Below are 16,640 nucleotides of genomic sequence, written 5' to 3' on the forward strand. Positions count from 1 at the left end.
ATTACTGCATTAATTGCCCACAGGCATGACTTTGGTAACTGTTCCGGTGACATATCTAGTATTGGCTCCCATAATCCACCACAGACGGTTCTGTGCATAGATATGAGTTTCCACTTCAGATGATGCCCTTGAAGTGGAAAAGATAGGAATGTTTTTAAGGCTCTTGATCTATGTTGCCAGACTATTTTCCTGAAAGTATCCCCGTTTCCACTCGAGGATCTGTTTTTGAAGTATATGTTCTGTTTCACTAATTTAATTTAATTACTGGTTTTTCAACATAGGTTAACATCTGTGGGCTAGCCTCCCTTCATTTTTTTTTTGTCATTATTTGAGTTCTTCTCACCTGTTTATTCTTCTCGTAGAACTCTGGTATAATTTTGTGCTTAAAATCCTTGAGATTTTGAAATGTGGTTAAACCTAGAATTAATTCGGGAAGGCTTTACATCTTTACCCCTTCCAGACTTCCATGTGGTCTGGTCTGTCTCTCCTTTTTTTTTTTTTTTTTCCTTTTTAAGATTTTATTTTGGGGACGCCTAGGTGGCACAGTTGGTCAAGTGTCCGACTCTTGGTTTGAGTTTAGGCTGTGATCTCAGGGTCATAGATCAAGCCCCATACCAGGCTCCTCAGTCAGTGCCGAGTCTGCTTGAGAGTCTCTCTCCCTCTCCCTCTGCCCCTGCTGGTCATGCCCCTCCCCCTCCCCTCTAAAATAAATCTTTTTTTTTTTTTTTTAATTTTATTTTTAAGTAATGTCTAGGGCAGCCCGGGTGGCTCAGCAGTTTAGTGCTTCTTCAGCCAAGGGCATGATCCTGGAGTCCTGGGATCGAGTCCCAAGTCAGGCTCCCAGCATGGAGCCTGCTTTTCTCCCTCTGCCTGTGTCTCTGCCTCTCTCTCTCTCTGTGTGTCTCTCATGAATAAATAAATAAAATCTTAAAAAAAAAAAAAAAAAGTACTGTGCACCCATTGTGGGGCTCAGACTCACAACCCCAAGATCAGAAGTCACATGCTCCCCCAACTCAGCCAGGCACCCCACCTCTCTCTTTATTCAAGACTTCCCTTACGCTGAGTCAAGTTTTATAGTTTTCTTCATGTGAGTCCTAACATTTCTTAAGACTATTCCCAAGTATTTTTTGTTATGTTTTATTTTTATTTTTTTCAAAGATATTATTTATTTATTTATTCATGAAAGACACAGAGAGAGAGAGAGAGACAGGCAGAGGGAGAAGCAGGCTCCATGCAGGGAGCCAGACGCGGGACTCGATCCCTGGTCTCCAGGATCACACCCTGGGCTGAAGGTGGTACTAAACCACTGAGCCACCTGGGCTGCCCGTTATGTTTTATTTTTGCCCTTGTAACTGGAATCTTTTTTCTTTATACATTTTGAACGGTGATGGCTGGCATGTAATTTTTAAATTTTTTTGCATACTTATTCTCTTATCCCAATTCCCTCTCTCTCATACTTTGTATAAGGGGTAAGATCCTCTTAGATTTGGTACCATTCTGTGATCAGCGCATAAAGGATAAGTGTTCTCTTTCTAACAGTTATGGTTTGGAGTCTGTGTACGTACTGTATTTTACTGCTCAGAAAACCCTACAGGATATTGGAGATCCTGGTCCACATCGTCTTGTCTCACTTCCGGATTGAAGGGAAACTAACATTTCCCTGTTGGGTTGGATGTTGGCTATTGGTTTAGAATAGATATTCCCTATAATGTTGTTTAGGGTTTTTTAAAGAATTTTTGAGAGAGAGAGAGGAGGGACAGGAGGAGAGGGAGAGTGAATTTTGAGCAGATTCCCCACTGAGCATGGAGCCCAACGCAGGGATTGATGTCATGACCCTGAGTTCATGACCTGAGCCGAAATCAAGAATCAGACACTTAACGGATTGAGCCTTCTAGGCAACCCAAAATCCCTTATGATGCTAAGGAAGCAGCTTTCTGTCCTTGTTTTCCAGAATTCATATTAGGAGTGGGAGCTTATGTTTTATTTAACATCCATATTCTTCAATTGTTGAGGTATTTGTATCATTTGATTTTAATCTCCCCCATTGCCCTGTTGATGACATCTCTGCCCAGTTAATTGACTGCCTAACCTCAAGTTCTCCTGGCATAGGTTCACCTTGACCATGGTGTTGTGGATTTTCAGGATGCCATTGAATTCTATCTGCGAGTGTTTTCTCTAGGATTTGGCAATTAATTTCCTATGGAAGACCAGGATGAGTCTTTCTCAGGATGAGTGGTCAGGTTTGGAAATGAGGGTTTCACTGACTCCACTGAGTGAATTGCATTGGGTTCCTCTGCCTCTTGTGATGCTTGTTCTAAAGACTAGAGAGAATGAGACACTCACTCTTTGCTGCATAGACAGAGTGCCCTAAAGGGAGGTTGGTCTCAGGCCCTCCATGCTCATGCTGTATTATATTATGCAGCCTTTTATTCTCTCCTTGGGAAGGAAAAGTGGCTCTTTGATCTACCATTGGCAACCACAGTAAGTTTTTTAAATGGCACACTGTTCATTCTTTCCTAGTCTTCCTCTGCTCTAAAACAAAACCAAGCTAGTTTGTAATAAACTTACTCTCATCCTAGAATATGCACATCTCCTTTTATCTTCCTTCTTTGTCCCACATTATCTGTCTATCTCCCTCATTTCATTTCGCCCACGAAGGACTAGTGTCAGTGCGATTTGAAGAAACTCCTCCCTCACATGGCCCTTCATTTGTGCTGCAGGAGGGCGGAGAGATCTACTCTACCCAGGGCCCTGTCCCTGGTCTTAGGACCAGGTCTTAGGACCAGTCTTAGGACACGAATATACAGCATGGTGTGGCCCTGCCCGTCTATCCCTCAGCTGTGTGACAGGATCCCCAACAGGACACTTGCCAAAGAATTAGGAAAGAAACCAGCCCCTTCCAAACCTTGCTCCATGATTTGTCCTACCACACACAGCTTTTGTGAGCTGCAGCATGATGAGTAGGTAGAGATGGAACCTTAGTTTTGCTACAGAGTTTCATTCAGTTGGGTTTATTGAGCATGTATTATGTACAGGCTCTGTTTAGGGCATTTGCATGAAAACTGGGGAGGGTTGTCTAGATAACATTTTCACTCAGGCTTTCAAAATTCATATCAATTGATTTTATTATCTTGAATTCAGGGAGGTAATGGGGAGCCTTTGTCTCCTGGCTCCCCACACATGTACATTTGACACCCTCTGAATGAGCCACCGGGTCCGTTAACAGTCATGTGAGGAGTCCCACACACCTGGTGTGGCACCCTGTTCTTTACATCACAGGTGCGGGTCAGGTGCCCTCAGGAGAGAGTGGAGACATGACCGTCCCAGAGCTGAAGAGGGCCAGTGTGTCAAGGTATGGGGAGTGCTTTGCAGATGGCAGCACTGTATTGCGAGGAGCATCATTATTGCCATCCCACACTGTCGGTCCTTCTCCATCCAGGTTTTGATACACATTTCATTTGTTCTAGAAAATTTGGCTTTCATGTAACTTCTGGTTTCATTCCTGCATCTTTGACAGATAAGTCAGAATGGTTGTAAAGGGAATACGGTGAGGATGGAATGTTCAGAAATGGCCATTTTCTGGAGTTCCCTAGAGAAGCACATTTTTCCCAGGAGAGAGCCTCCCTCCAAAGAGCAGCAGAGTTGGGATCTGTCTTCTAGGGGAGATTTGGAGCCCTGGGAGCAAAATGGCCATCACTGCTGTGGATAAAAAGGAAACATTTCAGAGAAGCTCTAGTAGTCCCGAACCAACCCCTTAAAGGGTCAGCGGAGACCTTCCAGTAAGAAACAGAACCAGTGTCTTGCCAGTTGGCAAACTGTAACAGGATGAGGAAATCTTTTTTCCTTCCTGAAGTTTGGGATCTGAGCTCAAGACACCATGTCTGAATTCACACAGCTAACTTTTGTGTACCATAATAGAGTATTGTGCTCCCCAGCTGAGAATGTTAGCTGCTTGCTTAGGGAAATTTTGTGTATTTGGAGTCACGGATACTGTTTCCACACAAAAGACACAAGGTTTCTTTTGTTGGTGGACAGTGAAAGCAGAAAATCACCCTACAGGGAGCTTCTCCATGGTACTCTGGTTGGAGGTATAATTTCATCATCTTCAGAAGTGACCTTTCTTTAAAAAAAATTGATTTATTTATTCATGAGAGACACAGAGAGAGGCAGAGACATAGGCAGAGGGAGAAGCAGGCTCCATGCAGGGAGCCCGACGTGGGACTTGATCCCGGAACTCTAGGACCCCGGGATCATGACCTGAGCCGAAGCAGACGCTCAACCACTGAGCCACTCAGGCATTCCTCCAATTTTCTTTCTAAACCCACAAGTCTTGAATATTGAGATTCTGGCCCTGGAACATAGTAGACCGTGAGAAAGGAAGGAATTTATTTCTCTTTGGAGAAGTCTTTAACGCGCGCGCGCACACACACACACACACACACACACACACACACACACACACACACCTGACCAGATGCAACCATTCATTCATCCTGCTGGAGTCTGAGGCACCTGCATCACTCAGGAGAGCAGGATGAAGTGGCTACAGGATGCAGTCACAGGCCAGGCCTATCTCCATGTCCCACAAGCTCTGCTGCTCGAGAGTGCCCTCACTTCTCTGTAAGAAGCCGGGCTGCGGGGGACACCTGGGTGGCTCAGTGGTTGAGCATCTGCCTTTGGCACAGGGCATGATCCTGGGGTCCAGGGATCGAGTCCTGCATTGGGCTCCCTGTAGGGAGTCTGCTTCTCCCTCTACCTGTATCTTTGTGTCTCTAATGAATAAACAAATAAAATCTTAAAAAGAAAAGGAGGGAGGGAAGAAAGCAAGCAGACCAGCTTCAGAAGAAAAGGCCTAGAGCCAACTGCACAAAGTAACTCCCCCTCCAGTGCACCTCTCTGGGCTTCTTTTTTTTAAGATTTTATTATTATTCATGAGAGACACAGAGAAAGAGAGAGGCAGAGGGAGAAGCAGGCTCCGTGCAGGGAGTCCGATGTGGAACTCGATCCTGGGTCTCCAGGATCACACCCTGGGCGGAAGGCGGCACTAAACCACTGAACCACCCGGGCTGCCCTCTCTCTGGGCTTCTTAAAGCAAAGCAAAACCTCAATTTTTAATTGAAAAGTCACATCTCTGCACATACTGTGAAACATTCAACTGTCGAAGAAGGGTGTGTCCTAAGCCCCATAGCACCCTTGTCCCTCTGTTGCTCTGGGAACACCTGCTCCGTATTGGCTCTTCAATCTGACACTAGGACTCCACGCATGGAGTATGTGAGACGTGCATCTGTTTCTATGCAAATGTTGGCAGGCTGTACAAACGCTTTTCTCTGTGTGTGTGTGTGAGACCAGTTCTGTGTCAACACTTACGGACGTACCCTGTTTTACCGGCCATGGTGTGTGCCATCCTGAGAACGTCCCATGAGTCATCCAGTAGTGGGCATTTGGGTGATTGTTCTGCTGCTAGTTTTTGTGCTGCTTACCCAAAATACAAGTTACTTAAAATGTGGTGGTAAGATCTCTGTTTCTACTTTTCTGGCCACTCTTACGGCTGTGTAGCAATTTCTGTCTGCGCTCCTGCCTCAGGCTTTGCCTCGTGCGAGCTCCAGGTGTCCCGTCACCACCATAATTGTGAGGTCACAGCAAGGGAACCCTGTGCCCCCACTTACGCATCCAGAGGTAACTCGTAATCCTGAAGGATCAGGCTGCTGCCACAAATCCATTTTTCTTCGTAAAATGAAAGTGGCTGCAAAATAGTGTAGCTTAGCGTTTTGCTATATACATATGTATCCCTTAATTTCAACAAAATTACAAACATACAAATCACGTAGGGGTGTGTTTGTGATCATTGTAAAGGAAAATAAGTTCTCACTGATGACCTGGTGGCATTTTACATATGAATATGGGTGCGGAGTCAGTGTTGTTATTTCAAAATAATGTCAGTGGAATTCTTTCTGTGGATAAAGGCTCAAATGAAGCGGCATCACATTCTATCCATTTTCTTGGAATCGCCAGAGCCAGATGAAGCTCAGTTGGCTTCAGAGGCCATTGGAGTCCCCAAGTCCACCCTTGTGTGTGAGTGCACAAGCTGGGGTGGGGGTGGATGCAGGCCTGATGGTGGCCACCAGAGAGGCTGCTGTCCCCAGACACCGCAAGTGCACCACCACCCACTCCCAGGTGCCATGGTGGCCGTGGTGACCTCACCAGCTCTCAGAGCATGAGAGGAGGCTTGAGTCGGTTGTTTCGGTCGTTTCGAAGGAAGGTGAGCCACAACAGCTCTCCCAGAGGAGGCACAGGAAGGGGGTGGGCCGTGGGGGACAGCCGGCCCTGTGCGATGGCCTTGTATGCCAGGGCTCTGACACTTCCCAGCCTGTTTTCAGACTTTCTCCAGGTGTTACCCAAGGGCCTGCTCTCGACCTGGACTGTGTCTCGTAAAGAAACCATCGTATTTGCTATATGCAAACATTAGGTATTTTTACTTCCCTAAAGAGGAGGGAGACAAACACACTGCGTAGAACCCGCAGCCATTGAGTTTTTTGTTCCTCGCCGCCAAGCGGGATGGCTCCACTCCCATCTATATGGAAACTCTGGCGGGGACCCAGGCTGCTATAAATAAGCATCCTGATTGCTCCAGGAAGGCTGAGCTTCCTCATTTTTTTTCCAGTGGAATTTGCAACAGCTTCTGCCTACAACATTTGTGTCCAAGGCCCTTTTCATCTCCCAGGCATCCTGTACAAGTACCACGCAGAAGTTCTGGAGTCCTTCCCACTGCAGCTGGATCACAGGATGAGCCATCCTGGGCCAGCCTGCTAAAATAAAGAAGTGATTATCTCCCTTCTGTGACCTCTGTCTTGTATTTAGATATGAGTCTTAATAGTACCCCTTCTGAGTAACAAGCAGGAAGCTCCTTTTGGACCCTGCCAGAAGGCACATCTGTTAGAAATGGAGTAGGTTCATCAGCAAGTGCTGGAAGCCCAGGGCTTAGGGGCAGCTGGGCCCCAGGACTACATCTTTGACACCACTTGATGCACAGATTCTGATGGGCTTTCTCTTCCCTCAGGCTGACGAGCAGCACAGGGTTACGCCAAGAGAGCCGAAGAGTAAAAACCTATAATGTGCAACACATAAATCTGTGATGGTCACGCAAGAAACAAGACAAAAGTTGAGGAACACCACCTGAGTGGCTCAGTGGTTGAGCGTCTGCCTTAGGTTCAGGTCGTGATCCTTGGGTCCTGGGATCGAATCCTGCATCAGGCTCCCTGCAGGGAGCCTGCTTCTCCCGCTGCCTATGTCCCTGACTCTGTCTCTGTCTCTCATGAATAAATAAATTAAATCTTGAAAAAAAAAAAAAAAGTCTGAAGTCGACAGCGTGGAATGGGTCTGGTCTCCTCAGAGTGAGCCGTAGCCCTGAGGCCTGTCTGAGCACTGGCTATAACATTCTGCAAACAAGATACGCAGCTTGAGCTGAGAACTTAGACCAACTGTGTCTCTGAGCACACATCTTAAGTTAGGCTGACCAAGTTCTTGGTAGCAAGACTTTCAAAAAACCAGTGTGTGGATCCACATTCCAGCCTCTGCTCCAGCACATGGCAGATGGGCACTTTGAGTAGCTTCAGATAGTAGCTTTGGATGGTCCTGAGACAATCCCCCTATGGTATTTTATAAAAGAAAAATCACAAACCAATGGGGAAGGTTTACTCTCCGAATTAGGTTTGGGCAACCATGTTGTGCTCCTTCTCTTCACACACAAGATGAAGTACAACTGGATTCAAAAATTAAATGGGCGGGCAGCCCAGGTGGCTCAGCAGTTTAGCGCTGCTTTCGGCCCTGGGTGTGATCCTGGAGACCTGGGATCGAGTCCCACGTCGGGCTCCCTGCATGGAGCCTGCTTCTCCCTCTGCCTGTGTCTCTGCCTCTCTCTCTGTCTCTCATAAATAAATAAAATCTTAAAAAAAAAAAAAATTAAATGGGAAACAAAATGCAACCTTAAAAAAGAAACCAGAAGAAAAATCTTGAACTGACCCCACAGTGTGGAAAAGTTGATTCTGAAATATCCTTTCAAATTACTGAAGTAATAAATGTTTTTTGTAGAGAATCTATAAAGCATTAAAAGAATCACCGATGCTTCCACCTCCCAGATAGAATCACTGCTGTTATTCTGCTTTATTCTTCTGACCTTTTATCTGTTCATATAAATATTTAGTAAAACTAGGATCATGCTGTATGTGCTATTGTAGATCATCCCTTTCTATGAAATGAAACATTGTCTTAAAATAATGAAACGAAGGGAATACAAAGCTACTATATAGTATGATCCTGGGGGTAGTGGTTTGGTTTGGTGGAGTTGGTTAATATACTATTCATTACATACATTACTGTTCTTCAAAATCAGAAGTTTAGGGGTGCCTGGGTGGCTCAATTGGCTAAGCATCCAACCTGATTTCAGCTCAGGGTCATGGGATCCAGTGCCATGTGGAGTCTGCTTGAGACTCTCTCCCTCTCTTCTGTCCTTCCCTCTGTTCTGTGTGTCTCTCTCTCAAAATAAATTAAATCTTTAAAGAAAACCAGGAGTTTAAAAAATGCTATGCAGGTGAACATGACTTTCTACTTTATAGTTTGACCTTTTCAAATTTTCTGCAAGGAACATACCTTACTTTTGCCATCAAGGAAAATAAAATGTTATTAGCCACAGCCCAGCATTCCAGGCACTGGCGTTGGTAGGATTCACTCCCTCTGTCTTGCAGCTGGCCTCAGACCACCTGAGAGGCTTGGGCCCATTCCTTCAAATGCATCTCCTGGGCTCAAGGAAGAGGTGTGCAAGGGCCAACCCACCTCCACCACCCTTGGAAAAGCCATTCACGGGGTGAGGGCCGTGCAGCTGTGATGGCACTGCCCAAGCAGGGGGCATACTGCCTCATTCACTGCCAGCCCCTGTGCCAGGCCCACCTCCCAGGAGGATGAGGATGTGGAGGCAATGGCAATGTAGCCACACTGGTAATACCCCGAGCTCTGTTTTCTGATGTGTGTGTTTCTTGCATGTTTGAGGGCATCTCTTGTGCTCATGAGATCAGCAGAGGCTCTGAAGTTGAAGCTTTTCCCATGAGCAGCCCTTGGCTGAAGTCCTTATAGAGCACTGTGGGTGCTGAGCACGGCTGCCTCTACTGGGGGGCTTCAGCAAGGAGCCCTCTAGGACACAAGCCTTCTGGGGCTTTCATTCCTCACTGCTGGCTCCCATTTGACCCAGCCTGAGCCAAGTCAGCGCTCCCAATTCAGTCATTGGCAGGAGCCCCTCTCAAAAAGTGTAGTGTGAAGGCTGAGATCCCTTTGCAAAGGTCGAGAAGGAACACCCTGCTGTTCTCCGCATGTTGGCTCCAGTGATCATGAGTAAAAGGACTGGGTCAGAGGCCTTTACAGACCACAAGTATTCACAGGCAAGAAAGGAAGCAAGCACAGCTCATTATTTTGGGTTCTGCACTCAGGAGCACAAAGGCATTCCTTCATCAACAGAAGTGCAGAGACCAAGGAAAATCAGCAGCCTTGTTTTTCCAAACACACACTTTAAAACAACATGCCCATGCATCTTTGCAGCTCTGGGTACGGTTTAAAAAAGGGAACAGGGGGGCACCTGGGTGACTCAGTGGTTGAGCAGCTGCCTTGGATCAAGTAATGATCCTGGGGGCCTGGCATGAAGTCCCACATCAGGCTCCCCACAGGGAGCCTGCTTCTTCCTCTGCCTATGAATAAATAAATAAAATCTTAAAAAAAAAATGTTGCTCTTATAGATTTAAAAAATGGGGAGGGGGTGCTACCTATAACCCAGGATGATAAGCGAGGCCAAAGTAAGGGGGGGGCGGGCTGGGAAGCTGTGTAAAACCAAGGTGTGGCCTCCTCAGGCAGCTCCAAACCAGGCTGTGTTGGGGCAAAGGCTATTTACCCTGCTCCCATGACCCTCTGTGCTTTGGTGTTGCAGGCCTGGCGCAGGTGCCCAGGAAGCTGTGTGCCCACTACGCCTGGGACGCTGGTGTGCTGCTTCAGGCGTGGCCTACCGTGGACCCAAAGTTCCTTCAGCAGCCCGACGTGGTGGAGATGGCCGTCCTGGTGAGTGTCTCCCGCAGCCCCAGAGCCGGGGGCGGACCTGACCAGGGATAGGTCCCAGTCCCGCTGCTTCCCGCAAACACTGTGGGGTTGAAAGGTGTCCTATCAGGCCTTTCTAGCCCACCCAGCCTGACTCAGCCTGACCTTCCCTGCTAGTCCTTCCTTTGCACACTTCAGCTTTGAGGTCACCACATACCAAAAGCTTGTGAGCAGAAAGCGCTCGAGGCCCTCCAGGGATTAAAAGGGCCTGCATTACAGGTTCTGATCTAGCCTTGCTCTCCCGCTGTGTTCCCATCTCCTCTAGCTTCTGCTTCATTCGGTGGCTCTTGGTTCGTTCAGGGAGGAGGGTGATGGTGAGCAGGTTGGCAGACCAGGAACACCTCCTTGAAAAATCTATTTCAGAAAGGCTACATAACATTTCTTTCTTTCTTTCTCTTTCTTTCTTTTTGGTTAATTACATCATTGTAGATACATAAAACTAGTTTTTTATTGCAACCTTTTATAGAGCAAATAACAGTTTATCCTTTATGTAATCCTTGAATATCTAATGTGTTTTCTATGAAACACATCATACAGAAAATTGATGCTGATGTGGCTGAAGAGGGAAAGAGAAATAGGGAGACCTCTTAGCACATCTCTGCACCACACAGGGAGCCAGGCCATTCACATCCAAAATGTAATTAAACTCTTATCACTCAGGAAGGTAGGCATTTCCATTCTCATTGTTTTCACTTGAGAAATCAGGCTCAGAGAAGTCGGTCACCTGGACCAAGTTTATTTGCTTATTCCTTGGTAATTATCAAGTTACCTGCTGTGTGTCAGGCTCAGTGCTAGGCTATGGGGATACAAATCAAACAGGACAGACAGGGTCCCTGCCCTGATGGAGCTGAAAGCCGAGGGGGAGAGATTGGAGAAAGAAAAAGGAAAGAAAAACAAATAAAATTACTGCATATGGTGAAAAGGGCCATGAATACACACCACTCGGGAGTTGGGGGAGAGCCCAGGCTCACAGGCACTCTGTCTGCCAGGCCCCTGCCCTCCTACATCTGTACAAACCCTGGGCCTAGCTGGCAGGTCGGTGTTTAGAGAGCCAACTCTGTGGAGGAGAGCCGGCCCCTTCACAGCCACTTTGTCTCCACACCACCTCTCCAGGCACCTAGTTCCCCACCAACCCCACTTTGCTTCCCACATAGCAGGGAGGAGGTGGGCCTGCCCTGGTGGGCTTCTTCCAAAACTCCTCAAAACCAGAAGAAGCCTTGTGGCACAGAGAGATTTCTTTACCTTAAGTAACGTTTATAAGAAATGTCTTGTGTACCCCCAGAGAACTCATCCATAGCACAAGAAATGCCGACTTGAGAAACCAAAGTTTGAGTCTGTAAACTATCATTCCACTTTAATCACTGCAGAAAAGAAATTCAGTTCTGGTAATTGATAAAATAGTTCTAAGTTATCGTGGAAATGAAAACCCAAAGTTTAAAATGTGAGTAGGACTCCCTGTGGGTTTGCCCAGTTGGAGAACCTCCGGCTGAGGGCAGCGTGCCACGATGTGCTCTGTGTCCGTGGGATCTCGATTGGTGCCCTGGCCAGAAGGAGCAGCTGCAGTATATATAGCACGTTGTCATTCAGCGTGGTTTGGTCTCGCCGTGCCCGTGTCACACAGGGCTGGGCCCAACACCAGGTACACCCAGGCCAGGCACCACCATAGATTCATGAGGCTCAGTGCCCAGGAGTGATGGTCTCAGGGCCCCACAACTGCCACACACACAGGGAGTTCTGTAGCCTTGAGGTTAAGGCGTAGAGCTTGGGAGTGAGACTGTCCTGGTTGGAAGTGTCCATTTTACAAAATGCTTCTGTAGCTTCAGCTTCCTCAGCTACAAAAGGAGGCAAACGCAGCACCTAGCTTTGCCCGTTGTGGAAAGAATTAAATCGAATAATACCAGGAGGTGCTTAGCCTGCTTCTTGATGCACTAACAACAAAACCCATTAACAAGTAGTGAGCGCCGCGTAAGGGCCAGGCTCTGCCCTAAGAACTTTCCAGATACTGACTCGTTTACCCCACGCGACAGCCCTGGGAGCGGGCCCTGTTTTCCCCATGTCACAGATGACATGTAACCAAGTCCACAGTACAGGTGAGGGAACAGTGGCAGTATGGGCCTAATCCCCGAGGGAGATGGCAGGTGCCACTGGCTGCTGCTGTGGGCAGTCACTGCTTCCGGCAGCGGGGACAGTGCAGGGAGGGGGCGTGGGACGGGCTCTATGAAGGGGAGTGGTGTTTCCCTCATGGAGAAGAGGATGCCTCATTGGCAGAAGCAAAGGCAGGGAAAGCCCTCGGGGATGGTGGATCTGTGAGCTGGGGAGAAGGCCAGGCTCTGCCTCTGAGAGGGTTGGGGGCTGGCAGGGCATCTGACGGGGGTGGAAGGGGGTCATCCCATTCACATCACTTGCTGGATGAAGTGGCTTCACCTTGTGTGCCTCAGCTTCCCCATCTGTTAAATGGGCACAGAGTGGTTATACGCGCACCTCACAGGGTTGTGGGAGGATGAGCAAGTTGGCTCAGTGGATTGCGTAGCTCATCACCTGGCATGGAGTGAGAGCTTAGTCAGCGGGAGCGTTCATTGTTCATAGCTATCACAGGGCTGCCCTTGTGTCGCTGGGTGGCCATGGATGAGACGGAGGTAGTGCTCATGGCCAGGGGCCCATCAGGCAACAGTTGGCAAAGTCTCAGAGAACAACGCTGAGGCCCTGGACCGAGGCTGTGAGTAATGAGGGGAGGTGGCAAAGATGGAAGCTTGCAAGGCCACCAGATGGGGACCAGAAGACTTTTCGCAAGTCAAATGGCCACTACTTGAGGTGATTTGAAAGAGCTTCTTCCCTTGTGGACCCCTGAAGGCCAAGTCCAGTGTGGAATCCCACCTGGGCTTCTGTTGTCCATTTACCTGGTGCCTCATGCCAGGAAGTGGAGCACATTGGAGACCCCCTCACTCTAAGGAACTGCCCTGGGTTAGGCAACTAAGGGGAAGGCCCAGGAAGCCAGAAGCCGTGAGAGGGTGTCCAGGCCATGTGGGAATGCCCACTGGGCTCCCTGGCCACATCCAGGTCACTTGCCCCCCAGACCCAACTAGGGACAAAAATGACTCAGCCCCTGGACAGGCCTCACCAGGGACAGCTGAGAGTCAGCCCCCAGGCTCCAGGGAGGCACTCGGTCTAAAAGTAGTGAGGGTCATGGTGCCCAGGCCATGTATAGAAGTGGACATCTCACACTGGCTCCTTCCATCGTGGCCAGGAGTCCCAACAAAGGCAGGGGCATAATAAGGGAGTGTAAGGAAGGGACCTTCAGACAGGTTATCTCCCTCAGCCATCCAGAGAATTCCATCCTTAAAGAAGAGAAAACTGAAGTCCAGGCCTGAGAGTCTGCATGAGAGCATGTGCTCTCTCCCCACACGCCCCATCATGGCAAGTGGCTAAAGAGCCCTTGCCCTGGGCCACTCTTCCCTGGGTCAGAACCAAGAGCCAGAGCTGGAGCCGGGACTCATTACCACTCCCAGTTCTGAGAATGCGTTTTGGGGCCCCCAGGATCTGAAGAAGGGCACAGCTTTGATGTGACAGGGTGGGGGGTCTTTTCTGAGGTCTTGGTCAAAGCAAGCATGTGTTCATGAAAGAAGGCGGCTTCTAGTGGCTTAGAAACAAGGTGGTGGGAGGACGGGGTGGCAGGGGGCACAGTCCTTTGAATAGCAGCCCCAGTTCATAGCTTTAGGACACCCAACACCCTGCATCCAGGAGGCTTTTTTAGGAAAATCATATTTTAGAATTATTTCAGGACACAATGTTTTATCTTATTGGGCCCCCACCAGTGATGTAGGTTGATACAACCAAGAAAAATGCCACTGAGTTCTTAGTAAATCTGAAAAAATGAAGTTGGGTCATGAGGGACACCTGATAGGCTTTGGTTGAAACCTACAAAATGATTCCTGATAACTTTTCATAATACAATGTCTGTATTTTCCCAGTAAAAAAAAAAAAAAAAAACAAGAACAAGACAGGAACATGAGCAGCACCAGGGTGGCTCAGTGGTTGAGCATCTGCCTTCCGCTCAGGGTGTGATCCCGGGGATCAAGTCCCGCATTCAGCGCCCCACAGGGAGCCTGCTTCTCCCTGTGCCTATGTCTCTGCCTCTTTGTGTCTCTCATGAATAAATAAACAAAATCTTGGTGAGGGGAGAAAGAGCACAAATGAAAGAAATGCAAGTGTTCCTACAGGAGCGGTGGGAAGGAGGATCTAAAGCAAGGCTGTTCAGAAGCTCCCACACCCAGTGCCGATATCTATTCATATTTGCTGTGAATTTTGTCCTCACTGAACAGTACTTGGTGAATACCCACCGATGTCTGGAACCAGACGGACCCCGTTCTCGGCAAGGCTGAGTTAAAGTGATGTGGGTCCAGTTTCCCAGTCCCCATTCTTGGGTGCCCCATTTCGGAGCCAGGCCCCCAGCCAGGAGGTTGCCTGCCATCCCCAGGAGCCGGGGTTAAATCCTCACGGTGACACCCCCTGTGAGCGGAACTTAGACTCGGTCCCCAGTGACCCAACCATCCCTCTCCCCCTGGAAGCCGCTGAGGGTCTTGAGCTAACCACCAGCGCAGCTGGTATGGGGTGGCGCTCAGGAGGCACAGGTGCACACTCGGGGCTGGGGCGCCCGCATCCTCTCTCCCCCCTGGTCTGTGGTTTACGGGCGTTAATCCTGTCCTCACTGCCCTCCATCCTCTGGGGAAGCTGGTGCTTGTGTCTTCCTGCCTCCCCGCACAGATGCTGCCCGTCTACAGGAAGCGGGCGTTGGCCTGGGGCCACCTGCCACTCTCAGGACCCCTCCTCATCCTCTGTCTCTGCTCTTCTCCCTCCCAGATCAACAACAAAGCCTGCGGCAAAATCCCCGTGCCCCAAGGAGTCGCGCAGGACCAGGACAAGGTCCATGAACTTGTCCTCCAAAGCGAGCTGGGTGTCAAGCTCTTGCAGGGGCGAAGCATCAAGAAGGCTTTCCTGTCCCCCAGAACGGCCCTCATCAACTTTCTGGTGCAGGACTGACTACAGGAGGGTGGCCTCTGAGGAAGGAGGGGGCCTCCTTCCCACTGCCGCAGGGGAGGAAGGCTTGGGAGTGTGCTGGCCCGGGGCGGGGAAGCGACAGATGTCCTCGTGCTCTGACATGGGCTTGGGCAGTGAGCCTGTGTGGCGGGGCCGGTGCAGGGGTGAGGGTGGGTGTGGACAGAGGAGGAGGGCAAGCAGGGGCAGAGGGCTTGGGCAACCGATGCAGGTGGAGGAAGCCAGCTGACGCAGGTGAAGCCACCAGAGGAACTCCTGGGTGTCCCCTGGGGGTCTACAGGAAGGCAAGAAGAGAAGCAAGTGAGAATGAACGTGGTGCCTCTTGAGCAGCCTGGGAGCTCTGACTCCTAGAAATTGTGCTGCCTTAGGCACACCCCGGAAACATGAGGGTAAACTGAGGACCCACACCCGGCACAGGAGCAGTATGGACAGCCAGTGTTAAACGGGTGACAGCTTGGGCATCAGTGCAGATGGTCTACTCACTCTCAGGCTGGACGGGGGAGCCATTTGGATCGTGTCCAGATGTCCAGTATGTGGCGAGCCCGCTGCAATCTGCAGAAGCTGCTCTGAGCCCGGTCCCTCTGCAGGCGTCCCCGCTGCCGGGCCTGCTCTGCTGCTGACACACGGGCTCTTGGGCGAAGCATGGCTTCCAACTCCCCCGGGATGTAAAATGTGCTACGGCGTGAAGCAGAACCACGCTGGTTCTGAGCTCAGCTGGAGCCGATCCCAGGCCCACCGCAGCCCCACGGGGAGGCTGCTCATGTGGGCCCCAGATGGCCCGACGTTGCTGTGCCCCCAGCGCCTCTCGTTAGCCAGAGCGAGCTTGCCCCAGGCGAGTGGGCCAATGCCACCGAGCGCTGCCGTCTGGCTGCCAGCGAGGTTGTCCGTGCATTAGGGTAATCTGGTTTTATGGGAAGTCAACAATTAGGTGCTCTTACCAGAACTGGCCTGAGCCACTGATGAATGCTTATTGGGGAAGTGGAGGAGAATGCAGCCATTCTGCGCCCCTGAAAATCTCTATTATTTTTCCGAAGTAGCCTCACATGTGGCTACAGCTGAGCAGCTAATAGATGACTTTTTTTTAACGCAATAAAATGTTTGTCATGTATGACTTTGGGACATATGTGTGATCTTGCTATAGCCACCATATTTCCACTTCTAGGAGTTAATCAGGAACAGATTGAGGTGCTCCATTGTCATCAGAAGCACCGGCTCTGGGCCTGACTCCACCCGGAAAGTCACAAAGTGAGGTGTGTGCCGGACTTCCAGAATGCGGTATACAATGCTTGTTCAGGCCCCTTAGCAACAGCAGCAGTTAAGTTACTGATTCTCAACTTAATACAGCCTGGCTGGTCCGAAGGTAGTGAGTTATCTCAATTGATTGTTCACAATTACAGATCAACTTAATACAGCCTGGTCCCCATGCCCCGAAATTCCGATTTAATTACTCTAAGGTG

At 49.4% G+C, this 16,640-nt stretch overlaps 1 protein-coding gene across 4 annotated transcripts in view; it reads left to right on the plus strand.

Annotated features, from left to right (window-relative positions):
- Positions 1 to 16,294, plus strand: part of LARS2 (leucyl-tRNA synthetase 2, mitochondrial) — a 157,495-nt gene extending 141,201 nt beyond the window's left edge. For 2 of the 4 annotated variants that reach the window (XM_041762667.1, XM_041762666.1), the window contains 2 exons: positions 9,968 to 10,095; positions 14,989 to 16,294. In XM_041762667.1, the coding sequence (XP_041618601.1) occupies positions 9,968 to 10,095; positions 14,989 to 15,168 (308 nt within the window). In that variant the 3' untranslated portion in view covers positions 15,169 to 16,294. Of the gene's footprint in view, positions 1 to 6,661; positions 6,988 to 7,057; positions 7,233 to 9,967; positions 10,096 to 14,988 lie in introns of those variants that run through there. The other 2 variants (XM_041762669.1, XM_041762668.1) reach the window with 2 other exon arrangements.
- Positions 16,295 to 16,640: the final 346 nt, after the last annotated feature.

The sequence above is a fragment of the Vulpes lagopus genome, chromosome 7 (genome assembly GCF_018345385.1).
Source record: "Vulpes lagopus strain Blue_001 chromosome 7, ASM1834538v1, whole genome shotgun sequence".
NCBI lineage: Eukaryota > Metazoa > Chordata > Mammalia > Carnivora > Canidae > Vulpes > Vulpes lagopus.